General features: G+C 43.2%; 1 protein-coding gene across 2 annotated transcripts in view; it reads left to right on the top strand.

Moving 5' to 3' along the window:
- Positions 1-18,356, top strand: part of epha4l (eph receptor A4, like) — a 55,126-nt gene extending 36,770 nt beyond the window's left edge. The window contains exons 9-18 of one of the 2 annotated variants that reach the window (XM_054794085.1): positions 2,145-2,203; positions 2,623-2,736; positions 3,224-3,409; positions 6,704-6,765; positions 8,249-8,458; positions 8,551-8,700; positions 8,901-9,097; positions 11,155-11,313; positions 12,497-13,509; positions 17,052-18,351. In XM_054794085.1, the coding sequence (XP_054650060.1) occupies positions 2,145-2,203; positions 2,623-2,736; positions 3,224-3,409; positions 6,704-6,765; positions 8,249-8,458; positions 8,551-8,700; positions 8,901-9,097; positions 11,155-11,313; positions 12,497-12,611 (1,252 nt within the window). In that variant the 3' untranslated portion in view covers positions 12,612-13,509; positions 17,052-18,351. Of the gene's footprint in view, positions 1-2,144; positions 2,204-2,622; positions 2,737-3,223; positions 3,410-6,703; positions 6,766-8,248; positions 8,459-8,550; positions 8,701-8,900; positions 9,098-11,154; positions 11,314-12,496; positions 13,510-17,051 lie in introns of both variants that reach the window. The other variant, XM_054794086.1, reaches the window with a different exon arrangement.
- Positions 18,357-18,559: the final 203 nt, after the last annotated feature.

Below are 18,559 nucleotides of genomic sequence, written 5' to 3'. Positions count from 1 at the left end.
CTGCGTGAGTGTGTGCCTATTATATTGGAACAAAATCATTGTTTGTGTGTATTGTTTGTGTGGGTGATGGATAGTGAATGAGGCTGACTGTGTGTGTCCTGGCTTTCCATGTGATTGCTTCTCTTCACAGCCAAGCAGGTGGTTGTCTTTGCCTTCTTTATATGCATGCGATGACCAGTGTCATTGTGCTGCAGCAACCATGCGGTGACTGTGGGGAGGGACTGTAATCACATAGCCGTTAACCCTCATTACACAACTGCAGAGGAGAACAATGTGTCACACATGTGGTCATTTCCACTGTCGACATCGCGCATCAATATAAGCACAGGTGTCAGGTTGCTGGGGGATTTTAAAGCATTGTTCTATAAGATTGATTTACAGCGTTTATATCCATCTTGGTCGTCTGCTCCAAATTCCTGCTGTGTCCCTCGGAGGGAGAAACTCTTGTACTGATTATGTGGAAGTGCGATTCATTAAAAAAAATCCAAATCAGGACAATCAAATAGATCATACACTTACCTCTTAATAGGGATGTGTACCTGAAAATGTAAGACGTAAACCGTAGTAACCGCACCGAAAAACTATCAGGCTATCGCTGCCTCATTTTGCTGCTAAATTAATGCAGACGTAGCCACCTGCAACAGGTGCTTGAAGGTGATATTGTGCAAATAACATTTTCTAAGTCATGCAGCGTCCCCGCAGACTCGCAGTCTGACACTCGTTTTAAACTGACCGACCTTAACACGCCAGCAGCAGCGCTCAATTCCAACATGGTAAACGTGCACACACATTTCTCTGTCACGCTCCACACCATCACAGAGCACTTCCTCATCATCCACCAACGGCGAGCGGGGTGCATTCACGAACATCGGAAATGTGAACATCAACATTACAACACAAGCACGTCGCCAGAATGCTGTATCGATGATCAATTTGTGCTTGTATTGTGCAGAATGTATGCACACAAAGGACTGTAAAATCAGAGAATGTGCAAAACATTTGCACAGTTTCTGTAATACATGTCGTATTGTCATGTCATTTGCTGTGATACTAGTTGTGGATTTTATTTCATATTGGTGAATTTATTACATATCATATTGTTTATATTATTAAAGTATTGAAATGACTGCACTAAATTCCAGTGTATAAGCCGCTGCCTTTTTCTTGCTGTGCAGCTAAATTATGGCTAAATCCTACATCTCCTTCACTTCAGAACTACTACAAACTGTTGAAATACTGTGCCGCTCACGAGTCACTGAGGAAACGATAGCTCTTTCTTTGGCACGAGCTATCAGTGCACTCACAACGAGCTTGTCAACCCAATGGGAATCGCAGGAGGTCATTATTTAAAACAGTATAACAACATAAAAGTCTCAGTGTACTGTAACTCTTTCAAAGAACTAACAACTACTAACAACTAACAACACTAATTTCATCACACGACAATTTAACACTCAAAAGGTGTGTATAGAAATATACAAACATGTCTCAATATGAGTAACATAAGAAACCCCAACATTTTAAAGTTTTCCCATAAGGCATTGCATCTGAGCAACGCATTCATTGGGGAGCTGCAATGACGTCAGCTTCCCTCTGGGCTTTGGGCTCCGGGTCCTCTGGTGGACGAAATGTTGTTTTTTTTTATATTAAACTGGTATTGGTACATGTTTCTATATTTCTGAGGTATAATGTTTGAGTGTTAAGTTGCTGTGTGATGAGTTTAATGTTGTTTGTAAGATGAAACCGTGAGTCAGACTGTTGACCTCCTGCCAGTTCCAATGGCTTGACAAATAAAGGGCTGACTGGTCCTCATGGGCTTGTGCCCGTCACAATATGCCATTTTATGACGTGGACACATGTGACTTATGTATGTGCAAATCTGTTTTTTCCTCTAAATGTAGTGGGTGTGGCTTATACACCGTAATTTATGGTATTTTGTTCAACTTGGCATTGTTTTTGTATATTCTACATATTTTAAGTATGGGTTTCAAGCACCATTTTAAAAGTACAGATTTGGCACCGGTATCGGATTATATGCAAACAATACCCAACCCTACCAGCAATACTTTTCCTAAGACATGTAAGATGACATTTTGTCACTGAATGACTCCAACTGACTGGCTTGGTGTTTTTCTCGCCCATAGACGGAGTAAGTACAGCAAGGCCAAGCAGGAGTCAGATGAAGAGAAGCATTTACATCAAGGTAACTCGAAGCAAATACACCTACACACTCGGTCACTGAAAAACATTAGTGCTGCCAGGTGTGTTCACATGCATGCGCTATAAACCACAACTGAAGCCCATAAAAGATTAGGAGGGCACATACTATTGGGAAGTTAATATACCAGCATCCGAGCTTGCCCCAAACACCTAATTATCAAGTCATCAGCATCGGCATTGGTGTCCCACCAATGAGCTCCATCTTCATTCACATCAGCCACAGTGACAGGACAAGCATTAGTGGGAATCAAAGTATGGTGAGAAGAGAAGATGGGGGAGGAGGTGAAGTGTGGCATAGCCTGCAGCATCTTGAAAATAAAGAACAGATGCAGAGTTGTTGCCAGACTGAATTAACTTTCATTTTTCACTTTCTCTTTCCTCTCTTTGTTGTTATTTCTTCAGGAGTGAGGACATATGTGGACCCCTTTACCTATGAGGACCCAAACCAAGCTGTCCGCGAGTTTGCTAAAGAGATTGATGCATCTTGTATCAAGATCGAGAAAGTTATTGGTGTTGGTAAGGACAATTTGTGTTTTGATTTTTTTTACTACTACTGTTTCATGAGTCATTTTTAAGAGGCTTTTCACAACAAAAAATAGTTAAAGAAAATGTTGTATAAATAATAATAAAATGAATAATAAGGGTAATAATAATAATAAATAATGAAAATACAAAAAGGTGCGGATGGAACTTTGTAATACTGCTTGGTTGCATGCAGACATTACCCTTCTTTGGGATGAAAACATCTAAACTGCCTTTGTGGACTAATTATGTTGTTTGTACTATTCTTGTAGCTGGAGACAGGTCATCCAATGACAAAATAATAAAGAGAAAGAATCAATATCCATTTCCTCTTGCTCTCTCATTGCAAAAGTGGGTGTGTGGAGGGGGCAGTAAGGGATTAGAGACCCTGATCAATGTTCAAAGCAGACCCCTTCCAACGTACACATGCACACAGACAGGCACCAAGGGGACACATTTTAAATGCAATTGTTTATTTCAGGGGAGTTTGGTGAGGTCTGCAGCGGACGTTTGAAGATGCCTGGAAAAAGAGAGATCTGCGTAGCCATAAAGACACTGAAGGCCGGCTATACCGACCAGCAGAGGCGGGACTTCCTGGCTGAGGCCAGCATCATGGGCCAGTTTGACCACCCCAACATCATCCACCTCGAGGGCGTGGTCACCAAATGTACGTTTTTTTTTCACGTGCAGTGTCAGCACTCAGGAATTGTTAGATGAGTTATTTGTTATTCAAGTAACCTTGATTTATTTACAACTTTTTTTAAAACTCAAATAGACACACACACACACCATTAGCACACACATTAGCTACAGGCAGTGCATTTAATACACAAAAAGGACATTATCCTCCCTTAAAATGTAACAATAAATCATTTGTCTTGTTGGTGCCTTTGGAGGAAGGTTGATTGTCTCTCTGGATGGCAGTAGCTCTTATCTGGATGGACTTTGCTTCCCACTGAAAGTTGGAAAGTTCAAACCTGCTGTTGACATGAAAGTCGTTACATATTCTCCGCATATTTAAGTGAACCGAGTGGGTGAGTTTTCTGCAGTGTGCTCTGATTTTGATGATAGCATCCCGACATTTTGAGAATGTTTTCAGGATGTCACAGTCAGGATGTCTCCTGGTGGCCTTTGTCCAGATGGAAGGGGTGCATCGTCAGTGGGAAAGGGAAATAGAGCAAGGTGGGCATTTGGGGAGGGGGATGCTAATGGCCCAGAAACAGTCCCTGTAGTGCAGCACCAGGCTCATTAATCATGGTGTCAGCTCTAAATGTGTTTGGGGTTAGGGAGTGATACCCTATCCCTCCTCTATCTGCTGCTTTATGGTCGCAAAACGCAGGCCACATCTCCCTCCCTCCCTCCCGCCGCCCTTGGCTCTATCTACTCTAGTTCCGTCTGGCTTCGCTCTAGCTTTTGTACACTCTGCTGATGCTGTTTGTTAAGGTCGAGGTGCTTGTGTGTCTATGCGTGAAAGTCTTGTCAACACGTCTGAGCACTTTGTGCTGCATGCATGTGTGCGGGAGGGCTACCATAGCTGATGGCCAGCCTCTCCTGAGGCTCGGTGGATGAAGTGCCTTAATGCGTCGTGACATAGCAGCGGCCTGGTGCTACCTGTGCTAGATAACGCTGTCTCTCACCCTTTTACGCACACAACACAGACGCATGGATGGCCTGGCTTGATCTGAAAGTGAACAGCAGCTTAGGCCAAATTGCATATCATTTCCAACACCGTTCACCCCGTAGATGAACCCTTAGACCTTAGCGAGACACTGTGAGAAAGACAGAGAAAAGACAGATGGACAGGCGGAAGGAAAAGAAATCCGAGACAAGCGACAAGTCAGGGAAGGTGCAAATAGAGATGGAGAGAGAAAGAGACAGCCAGGCGGTTAGAAGGTGATGGATTGGAGGGGCGACAGAGAACAACAGCAGGAGCGACAGTGAGAGAAAACAGAGAGGTATGGAAAGCTACTGAACCACAGGCTGGAAAAAAAACTAACAGTATTAGATGAAGGAGACTCACATGAGCTGTGTTGCAATGACAGCCGCCAACATGAAAGGCTGGTGGGGCAAAGCAAGAAGGGCGTCTGATAAGTCCCACCCTGCTTCCACTCTCCCTTCCGAGAGCTCAAGTCAAGGTTTGAGCAAACGAGTCCTTCACACTGGAGTGTGTCTGCGCAATCTATTAAAAACCCATTATTTGAATAGCACACCCCTCCCCATTTCAATAAAGTTAAAAGGAATTCTCAACAGGGCATGAACTAGTTGGCATGTGCAACAGAGCCATTTAAGGGATGTTAATTATGAATACCTAAAATACATAATTGGATAAAATCACACTTAATGTTTAAATCTAGCCTCCATTAAAGTGTCTAATCTACATAAAAGCAAGTGCTTGCTAATTAACGGCAGATATGTTATTAAAAGCCCTGCCATTGGCTGGCGACCAGTCCAGGGTGTACCCCGCCTGTCGCCCGAGGTCAACTGGGATAGGCTCCAGCATATGAGGAGCTAATGAGGAGAAGCGGTATAGAAAATGGATGGATGGATGTTATTGAAAGCCAGTCTTTGAGTTCTCTCTCTAAGGAGTGTTGGTCCTTTGTTTTCCTAATATTGTCCCTTTGTTGCTTGATTCTTCCTTCACCGTTTCATTGGCAGGTGATTATCGGCCCTCTGGCGGGGGCCCTAGCCCACAGTTCATTGCCAAAGGCGGCAGGGCATATTCAGTAAACAAGGAATTAGCATGCAAATAAGCTGCGGGGAAGAGGGCGGGGCAAAAAGGCGAGAGTTTAAGGTCGCAGGTCAGACGCTCCTCAGACTGGATTTGGGAGCTGTCAATCAGTGGCTGCTCCAGGGCCGAGGCGCTCAACAATAGGAACAAAGATGGCTGACAAAGAGGGCCCCTGCTCTCCCCCAGCTCTAAATCCACTTCCTCTTTTTGAGGCATCATCGGGGTGCCCTGTGCTTAATGGGGTGCCAATCACGCGGCGGGTGAGGGGCTGACTGACGGCCCCTTGGCATGGCGAACGGCCTGCTGTGGAGCTGCTTCACCTTCAGGACCTCAGCTGCCAACGGCTCACATCTCTGCTGCTGTGGGCATTCTGCAGGAGCGCATGACAGATTTCACAAGTCCCCACTCACGGCCAAAGCTTTCTCAGCACTCACTTAGCTGCGCCCCTTGAAATGGAACGCGAAACACAGGATGTCCTCTGAGGAATTTGTTGTTCTTCTCACTTTTAGTCATGTGCCGATGCCATGGATGGTTATGCACCTGCTTACTCGTGTAAAAGGATAACAAAAATACCTGTTTACGCCTCAGTCCTCCTGCCTGCTGTCCCCCTCATCCTCCGGGAAACAAAGACAGACCAAGATGCACCAGGGAATGTCCACCCTCCCCGCCGCCTGCCCTGCTCAGATAAAGACACAGACGCACCCCACAGAGGCGGAGCGGGCAAGATAGCTGGATGAGGTGAAAAAGGCCAAAGCGGAATGGGCGGGGCTGTGGGGAAAAGGCAGTGATACAACGTATGGCGAGGAGAAAGGAATATGTGACACAGTTGAGAGTGACAGATGTGTCAAAAGTTGGAGAGAAGGAAGAGGTCAAAGGGACAGTGAGGGACAAAAACAATGAGTCATATGGACTCTGGGTGGGTGACTGCGATGAAACGTAACGTATCCAATGTCTGTTCATATTTGCATGAAGACGAGAGGAGTGTTTTGTCTCAGAGGAGATGCCATTGCATGTGCAGCACAAAAAAAAAGGACGTCGGGGTAACCGTTACACTGAGATAATTAAATCACTGTGGGACAGAGATGGATGGACTAACAGACACACACACACACACACACACACACACACACACACGCACGTAAAGTCCCCTGAGAATATTGTGGGCTGTCATGTGCATAATTTCCCTCCATAATCATCTGCCTTCATTCTCTCAATCTCTCTCACTCTCTTTAGGTAAGCCAGTGATGATTATCACCGAATACATGGAAAACAGATCGCTGGATGCATTTCTGAGGGTCAGTCATGCGTTTCTGTGTGTGTGTGTGTGTGTGTGTGTGTGTGTGTGTGTGTGTGTGTGTGTGTGATGCAGCTGTAGTATGCTGATTGCATCTTATCGCTGAAATGTCATCCACCCAAATTACAAGCGTTTGTTCACCAACATTTGCCCTAATCTTTATCCTTCTCCTTGATCGACTTAGCGTTTTCCGGTGACAAGACTTTGACGCAGGTTTCACCTCTGTGTTAGCAAGAGCCCCGTTTTCACCACAGGAACTTCCCAGGAACTTTTCTCTTTGACTTGGGGTTTTGAAAAAGTACCTAGTGGCGAGGTGGGACTTTTGAGAAGCCCAGGAACTTTTTAAAGGTGGGCTATGTGCTGAAGAACGCTGATTGGTGGAACACATTTGTAGTGTTTGTGTTTAAGCCAGTGGGCGGTCGTTAGTAATAGGTCCAGAGGGTCCATCCAAAACCGAATCGCATGAGAGCTGAAACAATTTTTCCCATAGGGAACGATATAATTCCAGTAAATCCGCTCCAGACACCCAAAAATGCTAAACGATTTAATACAAAATTATAGTTTTACATGAAGAAAACAACCTGAAATGCATATAAATGATGAATGAAAGGAATAAACGGCTGTGTGCTCACACGACTTTGTTTACTGCCACTGGCGTGACTGTGTAAGCCCACTACAGTATGCTACAATTTGCAACTTCCCTGAGCGCCATGGTGGGTTGTTCTATAAAAAAAAACACACAAACTGAAAGCCTATTCGCCTAACTCTCAGGTCACACAGTGCGTTTGAACGCCTCATCACATAAACAGCACAGACAGTGCAGTGCACTGTCAAAATGAAACAGACGCAGCGTTGCACACATAATAAAGATGATTAAAGGATTCCCTGGCTGGAATCTGACTATAGTGTCCCACCTCTAAAAGAACCGCTATTCATTGCGAGAACTGGACAGTCAACTCTTTTAATTTGGATTACCTGGGATTTAGATGATGATTAACATAGTGTGAATGTCAACCTACAGTCCGGTTTCAGTCCAGTTCAGCTTGCCTGTTATGATTTGGAAGAGTAACCCCTGATGTGGCTTGGGTTTCCACCTAAGGGTGTTAGCATAAGACAGTGGCACCCATCAATAATTTCGTGCAGAAGACGAAAATGACATAACCAGTGGGCGGACCAATGCACCAATGGGGGACTCCCAGCGTTTTGTGTTTTTCTTTTGGCTGTGGCTGTTTATTACAAGACTTGGAGCGATATTTTCATTGCTGCCTGGAAGTTACGCAGAGATGCAATAAAATCGCAGCATCGGTTGTAAAAGTAGATCTGTCTGTTGTGTACTTATATTACGTACAGTATCTATCATCACTATCGCCCATAAAAGCAAGGAGGTAACCTACATCGTGTAAAATAAATCTTATGTTTCTGCTTCTTGGTTTTAAAAATAGTCATGTCAATTGAATGATTAAAAAAATCCCTCTTATGTGTAGAAGAACGACGGCCACTTCACAGTGATCCAGCTGGTAGGCATCCTGCGCGGGATAGCGTCGGGCATGAAGTACCTGTCAGACATGAGCTACGTCCACCGTGATCTGGCAGCTCGGAACATTCTGGTCAACTGCAACCTGGTTTGCAAGGTGTCCGACTTTGGCATGTCTCGTGTGCTGGAGGACGACCCCGAGGCTGCGTACACCACCAGGGTGAGTGTGGGGGTGACACTGACCTGACGATGCGTCATCATCAATGTGCTTCGTCAACTTTTACTCATCGCTCCGTTTTTTTCCTAATACAGGGAGGGAAGATTCCCATCCGATGGACTGCCCCTGAGGCCATCGCTTACAGGAAGTTCACCTCATCCAGTGATGTTTGGAGCTATGGCATTGTCATGTGGGAGGTGATGTCATATGGTGAGCGGCCATATTGGGACATGAGCAACCAAGATGTAAGTCACAACTTCTGCGAATGATAATGAAGATAGAGCGTTAAAAACCTGCGTAATACAGCTGCCCCGAGACACTTTTTACTTTCACATGTGATTGTACCAGCAAAACTACTTGGAATAGTTTAAATAATTCATAACCAGAAATGCAATTTGCAAACACAGAATCATGTTGATATCAATTATATTTTCATGTTTTGTAGGTGATTAAAGCTATTGATGAGGGCTATCGGCTGCCCCCACCCATGGACTGTCCCGTGGCGCTCCACCAACTAATGCTGGACTGCTGGCAGAGAGACAGGGCGGAGAGACCAAAGTTTGGCCAGATTGTCAACATGTTGGATAAGCTGATACGCAACCCGAACACCTTGAAGAGGACGGGAGGAGACAGCAGCGTCAGGTGAGGGGAGAGGCGATGACCAGCTTCCATGGCTATGTTCCGTAGATGTATTGGGTGGTTTCTCCCCATGTCAGCGCCTGGCTCTGTGTCATTGAGAAGTCTGTCTTCAGCTTGTCTAAACAAAAGCTAGAATCACTGTACTGCTTTAGTTAGAAACACACTGGTTTCATTACAGCCACTTTTTTTAAAGTCCTCGTGACAACTGGCAACCAGTGAATAATGACCACCATTAATAATATATGTTGACATTTTATTTCATGACACATACCACGTAGCATTGTGAGCTTAAATAGCAGACACGACCAACATGGCCCAGTTTTCCAAGCAGATATCATTGACAATCCCATACTACAGTGCAGTACTGTAAATCCTTTTTTTTTCGGAGTCATTCTGTGGGGATTTTTGCCCGTTCATCAAGGATTCAGAGGTCCCTGATGTTGGATGAGAGTGTCTGGCTCGCAATCTGTTCTACTTCATCCCGGAGCTTTTTGACAGGCTTAAAGTCAGGTTACTTCCACGGCAAACTCATCTCAGAATCACTTTGTGGAACTCATGCCGGAATAAAATACTTCCCAAACTTTCTCAGAAAATGTCCAAAACCATTTGTAAAGAGTCGTCTACAGGGCAGGGGTGGGCAAACTAGGGCCACCAGGCCCGGCCCGGCGAACGTTTCTACATTTTTTTAAAAATTTTTTAAACATCCAAGGTTTAGCAGGCAAGATGACTTCCAGTGCTGTTGTGGAACGTTTGAGTTGCACAGGAAGCGTAGCCAAACTATACCTACAGTATACCTACACTGGTTTACGCTTGTCGCTTGATTGCTAAAAATGTAAAAGTAAACAAGGTAGGACATACTCATGCTCTCAATATTTAAAATGTTATCCTTCGCAGCACTTTCTGTACACAGCACTTGTAAATAACAGTTACGTGTTGTTGTTCAGGCTTAGTTGTTGGCTTCCTGAGTGACTTGAGATTGCCATAATATTATACATTCCACATCCTTTATTCATTTTTTAACCCAGTGTTGCCTGCGAGTCAAAAGTTTGCCCACCCCTGCTCCAGAGTAACAAAGGGCCAAGCCCCACAGCTGATTGATTTATTCATTTGAGCTTGTCTGTACAGGCTCATTTCATGACAAAGAGCCCGGGTAGCAAATAAGCCGTATAGTACGGTACACCCTGGAATGTTGCTGCTTTAACCATGGAGAGAATTACAAGGTAACGCTACGTTAAAAAATGATATGACCCTACAGTACAGCTCCGCTGCTATTACTCTTGAGCGGTCAAGAATGACCTACAAGTGTTAAGAGACTCAATGCAGCCCAGTGGAAGTCTGTTTCTGAGTTTAATGAGTGAGCACACACTTGCACGCTTACCTAATGGGACACGGCAAAAGTGAATGCTATTCCTGATGGAGTAATTAGCAGAACTGAGTCGTATAAATGCAGCTTTTAAAAAGTACAGGAGGGAATGAGGAGGTGTGTGTATGTGGATGGCAATGCACACTTTTCCACCTCTTCATGAAAGGTGACTTATTAAAGAGTCTGACATCCTGTTCTCACAGTGCAAGCCAACATTATTTTAAAAAATAATGAATCGGTAGAGCAGCACAGTTGGCTCAGACGGACCGGCCCCATGCAAATGTTTCATGGCCGATGGAGCTGATGGAACTATTGTCCATGCACAATAGACAAAATCGTTGTAAAAAGGAAAGATCTCATTCTCGTGACTTTTCAGGGGAAATTCCACAGCTTGGCTCAACAGGAAGTCCATTATCTCTTATTTTCTGTGTTCTATGAAGTAAGGGTAAATGCTTAAGCTGTTTGACTGGCATCCACAACCACAGTGATGTGGAACATCTGGGTCCATCAGTAGTAGAATGGTGGTTGTTGTGTCTGTCATTACACGACATGTATTATGCTTAAGAACCAATGCATTTTAAGTAAAAAGTAAAAAAAGGTTCATTTTTATTTTTGAATTGTGCTGGACTAAATTGATTTGAGGTGGTGGAGCAACCTCAAACTAACCTTGCCTTCCTGACCTTTGTACACTCACCAGGCCGACCACTATTCTGCTAGAGCCCGGTAGCCCAGAGGGGTCGTCGGCTGTGGGCACAGTGGAGGACTGGCTTCAGGCCATTGGCATGGACAGATACATTGACAACTTCACTGCTGCCAGCTACACCACTCCTGAGGCTGTGGTCCACATGACACAAGAGTGAGTAGGTGTAGGAAAAGTGGGAGAGAATGTGTGGGAAAAAAAAGTACAGAAGTCAGAGCAAGAACAGGCGTGTGAGCGATGCTTGTGCTAACACAGCAGAAAATGATGGGATTCGGAGGTGGTCGTCACGGAGACTGGCGCTTTGTTTTGGCAGAAAAAACGATTCTGATATTATACAATAGGGATGAGCGTATCTGTATCTCTATCTGTATCTGTTCACCCATCGAAGTTATCTGTATCTGTGGTTATGAAGGGTAATGAGGAAAACCTTAAAAAACCCGTCCGGAGTGGAGGCAGTGACCAACGCGACACGAGCCGTTTTCAGCTCTGTCTTGCCAGTTGCCCAGCGTACATTAGAAAACAAGTTTACCAACTTGAAATATCATACAAACGGAAATAGCGGCGAGCTGAGCAAAACTGAGTACTAATTCCAGCAACGTGAGCTGGAGTCAAGCCACTGTCTTTGTGTGAAAGAGTGAGGCACCGCTCGTCTCCGGCTGCAGCCTGCAGCAAGTCTGTCCAGGATGTGGCGGTCGAGCGTGAAGACTGAGTACATAAGTACTTACCCAATGAGGATTCTCCTTCAGCACGAGGACGGATAATGATGAGCTATACTCCTTTCATGCGCGTACTCTACAAAAATGCATGATCCGTAATGGATACTCGCTCAGCCCCTTTATATAATATCTCATTTTCATGCCAATAATTGGCCGATATTTGGACATCCCTGGTTTGTGTGTGTTTACATTTTGTCATTAAAAAGTTTGTTCACAAAAGTTTGTTGTTTAAATGTCACCATTTTCTCATAAAAGAAGGTCGTAAGTACAGTTATTATAGTTGGTTAGTTTGGTAGCTTGTAGAACAAACCTGTTAAATGCTGACTTTAATATGATACATGATTACAGAGATGTCATTCTTGGGAAAAGAAGACTAATGACGTTCATGTGCTGGTCAACATGTACCACCATTCCTTTAATATTAGTGAAGACATAATTCATGACATGTGTCAGTCTCTGTTATTTAAGCATCCATTGAATCTTTGAAAATGACAGGATTGGGAATGCTTTGTTGGCAACTGTCAAGCCGCTGAAGGCTGCAAAATCCATCATGCGGATCATTAGGTTTGTCTGTTTTTGTTATTGTGGGTCCTCCGTATTAAGTGTGCTTCCTCTCCTTGCAGGGACCTGACCCGCATCGGCATCTCCTCAGCAGCACACCAGAGCAAGATTCTGACAAGCGTCCAGGGAATGCTCTCCCAAATGCAACAAATGCAAGGCAGAATGGTTCCCGTCTGAGAGATTCAAAACAGAGAAGGAAACGGGAGCAAAGTGACTTCATTTCCTACAAAAACAAACAAAATACAAAAAAAAAGACATTTGAAACGAGACAAACTATGAAGAAATAGTTTACCTCATTTTTGCACTTTAACTTTGCTCTGAAAGAAAAGTGGGGACAATGGCACTTTTTCTAAAATTCAGACATTTGCCCTTTTTTGTTGAAAGCATTTGTGGATAGATGGAGGAACGTCTGGAAGCGCCTCCAAACGGCCCATCTGGAATGCCTTTATTGGATTGGAAGGAAGACACACGGGAAACCTTTCCTCACGGGCAAAGTGTTATTTCTGCAACTTTTGTTTTTGAATGATACGCAGAGTATTTCTTTTTTTCTACATGTGACCGTGTTTCTCGCACATGCTTTGTCTCTGTGGGACATCCCCAACCACCATTGTTCTGTCTCAGCTGGATCTGTTTGGTAGCTCGCACACAAAATAGAGGATCTTATCTGTCAGAGGCTTGGCAGCACAGTGGGGAGCTGTATGTTGTTCCTTCGCTTTATTCTGGACTTTCTTGCAGATTTTTGTTGCCCCTCAAGACGAACGTGTTTGATCTTCCAGAGCAACTCCCCTTTCTTCCTAAAATGTCCTCCCACACCTCTGCGGGTCGTCCCATGCATCTCTGTATCAGAATCAGAGCCTTGGCGGCCTCCACATCCTGCTGCAGGGCCCCCTGACACTTCCTCACCGTTCTCAATGGAATATCGTTTGTCTGGATTTAATTGGGTTTATTCGTGCAGCAACACAAAGGAACATATGGCAGGATTTAATCAAAAGGATGTCTGAAACAAATGCAATATGGATGCGGAGTGAATAACAATCATCACCCTCCACTGAGGATTAGTCAAGCTGTTATCAAGGTGAGAATTGATTGTATTTGTTTTCCTGCACCTGCAATGTGATTGCTGCTATGCAATGAGGTACTATACATACAGTCAAACCTCGGTTTTTGTATGCCCCGGTTTTAGTATGATTCCGTTTTTGGCGAAAATTTTCACCAAAATTTTGCCTCAGTTTTCATACACCGTACAATATTTCACCTAACAAACTAGTCTGTTTACCGTGTACTGTTTGTTCTGCGAAGGCGAGTGCCCGTACAAAGCACCCTGCGCGTTGCTGACTCACTGTCCGTGAATTGTTTATTATGACTGGTAAATAACCCACCATGGGGCCAAAGAAAGGTATGAATACCAGTGATTTGACAAAGAAGGTGAGAAACACTATTGAATTCAGTCTCGCCAGGATGTACAGGAAGTCCGCATCAAAAATAGCTTCCATCCATTTGTCATTTCTAATTATCTTGTATTGTTTTCTGCATGTAAAACTATAATTATTCTCTCTAAAATGTATTTTTTGGGCCTCTGGAGCAGATGAATTGGATTTATATGATTTCCTATAGGAAAGGTTAGTATGGGCCTGCAAGCAAAGCGCCTCCCATTCCAAAGGTTGGCAGTTCGATCCCCGTGGTGGGCAGTCGGGTTACACTTAGAACTTACCCACTTGTGCCATGGATATGATGTATGAAAAAAACTTATAGAGTGCAACATTTATGTAACCCCATGACCGGTAAATATCCCTTCAAAATGAAAGCATCTTTAAACTTCAAAATAAAACCAAGAATTTTGCGAACCTAAATAACAAGTCTTCATGGAACATACCAAACATGAAACAAACATGTAAAAGCCACAATTGCATAACCTTTTCTTCACTTCATTCTGAGTTCATTCTGAAATCAACATTACACAGTACAACATTCTTCAGGCAATCAACCAAACCTATTTCTATGGGTGAACTTTATAATGCACACAATAAAATAAAATTAGCAGGGTGCTACGGTAATGCTGCCTTTGTCCATAAAATAACTTTGATAGAGTAATTAGTGAGGAAGACAATACTCAATCGCAAACCATAAAAAGAGGTGGGTGGAACCATTCCAACGTCGTCATTAACAATACATTCAAAATGTCTACTGAAATGGTTTTCTACTTTTTTTCCATTGGGCCTTTTGGAACAAATGATGATGAAAATGGAGGTTCCTCTCTATGTGGACGAATGTAACGGTGACGCTGATCCTGACAGGAAGATCGCTGTCGTACAAACAAACCCGTTATTAAGCTTGCTTTCTAGGGCACAGCCATGGTGGAACTGAGATGTTAAGCTCAGCTTAAACGTTGAACGTCAGCTAGAAATAAGGCTTCAAACCCAACCCGTATTTGTCAGTTCATTCATTGATTGATGAAGAAGCAGTACTGTAGCTCTGTCTGCGTGAAAATACACAGAAGAAGAAGACAGCAGCTACCAATACTACATGGAATGAGAAAAACAAATTCCATAACATGAATGATTATTTACAGAGCCGTCCAGCAAAGCAGGCTAGGAAGCAGCATGTGCTGAGTCAAAGTAGACCTGACATTTTTTTTTCTTGAATAAAATGTACTTGCTTTTTAAAAATGGGGTACAAAATGGAAAAAAACCAGATTAATAGTAGAATTTTAGTAATTGTTACAGCTACTGTTCAACTCTTTGTTTTATATGATTAAATTGTGTATTAATACACACTCTTACAAAACAAAAGTTAACAAAAGGTAGTCAACTGAATCCTGATTTTATAATGTCAAAAGTATGTTGCTGTGTGTTCAGGCACACGGGATATTTAGGAGTGCTTTTTTAAAATTAAATACGGCTGCAAAAAAGTATCAAGTGCCAGAACTTTGATAAAGAAGGTGAAAAAAACGATTGAATTCAAGAAAGTACTTGCTGCAAAGTACGGAGGTAGCGTCTGTTACAATAGGATTGTAATGTAAAGGTTCCTTACTTAACATAGGTTGCTGGGGGGATGCTTTAAGGGAGACACTTAACAGAACGTGAGCCAGGCCAGTGTGTGTAATGATGAATGCTGCCGAAGTTTACTTATATATTTTATATATGTACAGCGTACGTCTCTAACTGTCCACCCTTTAAAGTTAAGTTTGTAACGAACTAGAATGAAACAGCATCCACGTGGCTCTTCCATCATTCTGCTTCCGCTCATGTCTGTGTTTGCTCATCTCCGTAAAGCTGACGTTAAATGTTCATTTATTCATTCGTTTTCTATGCCGCTCGACTCCCAGCTGACTTTGGGCCAATCGCAGGGCACATATGAAACAAAAACAAATTATTTAAAAAAAACAACCATTCATACCAATGGACAATTTAGAGTCGCCAATTAACCGAACACAATTTTTGGAATGAGGGAGGAAAACCCACGCCTGCACGGGGAGAACACGCAAACTCCACACAGAGATGCCCAAGCGGAGATTCCAACCCAGGTCTTTTCATCCGTCATTTAAGTGTACAGTCGTCCCTCGCTACATTGCAGGTCAAACATCGCTCCTTCACCCTATTGCATCCATCCATCCATCCATTTTCTATACCGCTTCATCCTCATTAGGGTTGCGGGGGCATGCTGGAGCCTGTCCCAGCTGACTTCGGGCGACAGGCGGGGTACACCCTGGACTGGTCGCCAGCCAATCGCAGCACCCTATTGCAGTTTTTCAAAAATGTATTCATTAATAAATGATCGCTGTTTCATGGTTGACTATGGCCTCTCATTAGTCTCAGGACAGTCCCCGTGTGGGCAGGGCCTAAGACGTATTCTACATTGGTCACTAGGTGTCAGTAATTCAGTAAAAAACAAACTTCATCACTGGAAGTTTTTTTTGCAGGATTTCACAACAGACAAAACAATAATAACATACTAATAATCATCATCATCATATTAATAAAACTGCGGCCATAGCCCACAACAATCTAAAACTCAGCTCTGAACCCCTGACGTCACTTCCTGTCCGCCATCCAGTCTGTCCCTCGAAGGTAAACTGTCTTAAATGGCTTATTTCGTCTTGTTTTGTCTGCTCTATTGGGTAATATGAATGCAAAGGTGACTCACTGCGTGTTATTTCATGTCTACATGGCTCTAATAATGTTAAAAAGTGTATTTCAAAGATAGTAAGCAAGTTTTCTATGCCCTGACTAAGAAAATATTCTATTTTATAAAGAAGGAATCCTACTTCGCGGAAATTCACTTATCTCGGTCGGGTCCGGAACCAATTAACCGCGATAAACGAGAGATTACTGTATTTCGCTTTGTTTGCTGCTTGTAAAAGTACTTTCAATTTCAATTGAAATTATTCTTGGTAAAATGTGTTTTGTGTTAATGTTTTTTTGTGTCTGAAACGGATCAACTGGATTGGATTGGATTGTTTCTTATGGGAAAACTGATTTGGCTTCTGTACTTTTCAGTCGGTCGAACCTTTTGGAACGGATTGTTGCCTAAAACCGAGGTTCCGCTGTGTATTCTTTTTCAATATGCGATGCTGTGTACCAACAAGTAATGAGCAGGTCTCTCTCTTTTGCTCCTCAGCTGCTGCTGTCCATCCTCTGCTTGCCATGTCCAGAATTCCTCCTCCTTCCTCGCTGTCTTCCTCCTCTTCCCCCCCTTGGAGTCTGACGTGACACTGAGATGCTGAATCCATCCCCAAGCACCTGACATGTCCCCTTGACATTCTTCCTGTCATGTGCTTGTGGCCATCCAGCATTGTACCGGAGTAATATGAATGATAACCGCGTCGCAAAAAGACTCTGCGAGGAATGTAATATAATCCAGAAGGGCCTGCTCCAGTGGATGATCTTTTTTTTTTACCATTTTTTTAAATCATCATGATTTGTCTTTTCTCCTTGGTTTGTGTGTAAGAGAGGTTAGTGTTCAGTGTGTGAATGAGTGCACAGGTGTGTACGATGCGTGTGTGTCACGTCCCTGAAGATGAGTAACTGTGTCCATTCACAGGAGGTTGGGGAAAACAGACTTGAAAAAGAAAACCATGTACAAAATGTTGCTCCTACGTGTGTGAGCTCTTCTGTTGAGCAGCTTTTTGGAATGAAACCAATTTGGACACAGTCTTATGGACAAGTGTGCCTAAAAGCCGGCTGTCCACAGTGAGCCACAAACTACAGTTTGGACTTGTCAAGCTCGTGATGATAAATGTGATGCCTCAGTACAGCAACAGTGAGTCAGTGTGAGGAGGAAGAAGGGATTTATTTTTTTATTTTCATCCCAGAACACATGATACAGCTCCAGGTAAAACCCAGCGGACTTATTTTGCTCACTTCCTTTATGTCTTGAAACTGTGCTTGTGCGAGTGTGAATGTTTTCAGCTTATGTACGTGACACTTCACAAAAACACCTCCGTCCTTAACACAGCTCGACTGCTTTTTCCTTTCAGCAATGTGTAACTTTTGTGTTTTAGCGATCAAATAAAAAGGACTTGTTTGGAAATATGCAAGACATGTTAGGAAGGAAACAGAATGTACTGTAAAATATTTGTTTTCCTTTGCTTAATGTCTGATGGTTTGGCAAAACATAAAAAAAGAAACAATGAACAGAACAGAGAAGTTAATGTAATTGTATGCCTTCCAATGCCATGTGATCTAGTCCTGTAGATCTAACATCTTTTTTGTTCCTTTTCGACATGATCATGTTAGATTCTTTTTGTCAATGAGATATAGGTACATGTAACTTATGACATTTATTTATGTCCTTTTATATCTAGTTTGTAAAATAATAGCCTCAAGCGAAGGAAATAAAGGGGTGCTGAAGTGCACTCTTATTACAGTAGAAACCATATGATGTCCTCATGTCTCTTATTCGCACACAGACACTTCTCATGAGTGGGAAATACAGTATAAGATCCGAAACGGTTTATTTTATCCTGAAAATGCCATTTTTGTTTGCAAGCCTTTTTAAAAAATGAGATATCGGCTCATATCGGTATCGGTTCTTCCTGCCGATAATGAGACCATCACCATGAGATGAGTTTGAGACCATCAAACTGCACTGTGCACCACAGAGCAACAAGATCATTACGTCTCGGT

This window comes from Dunckerocampus dactyliophorus, chromosome 12, assembly GCF_027744805.1.
Source record: "Dunckerocampus dactyliophorus isolate RoL2022-P2 chromosome 12, RoL_Ddac_1.1, whole genome shotgun sequence".
Classification (NCBI taxonomy): domain Eukaryota; kingdom Metazoa; phylum Chordata; class Actinopteri; order Syngnathiformes; family Syngnathidae; genus Dunckerocampus; species Dunckerocampus dactyliophorus.
The sequence above is the reverse complement of the archived record's forward strand: the minus strand, read 5'-3'. Positions and strand labels throughout refer to the sequence as shown.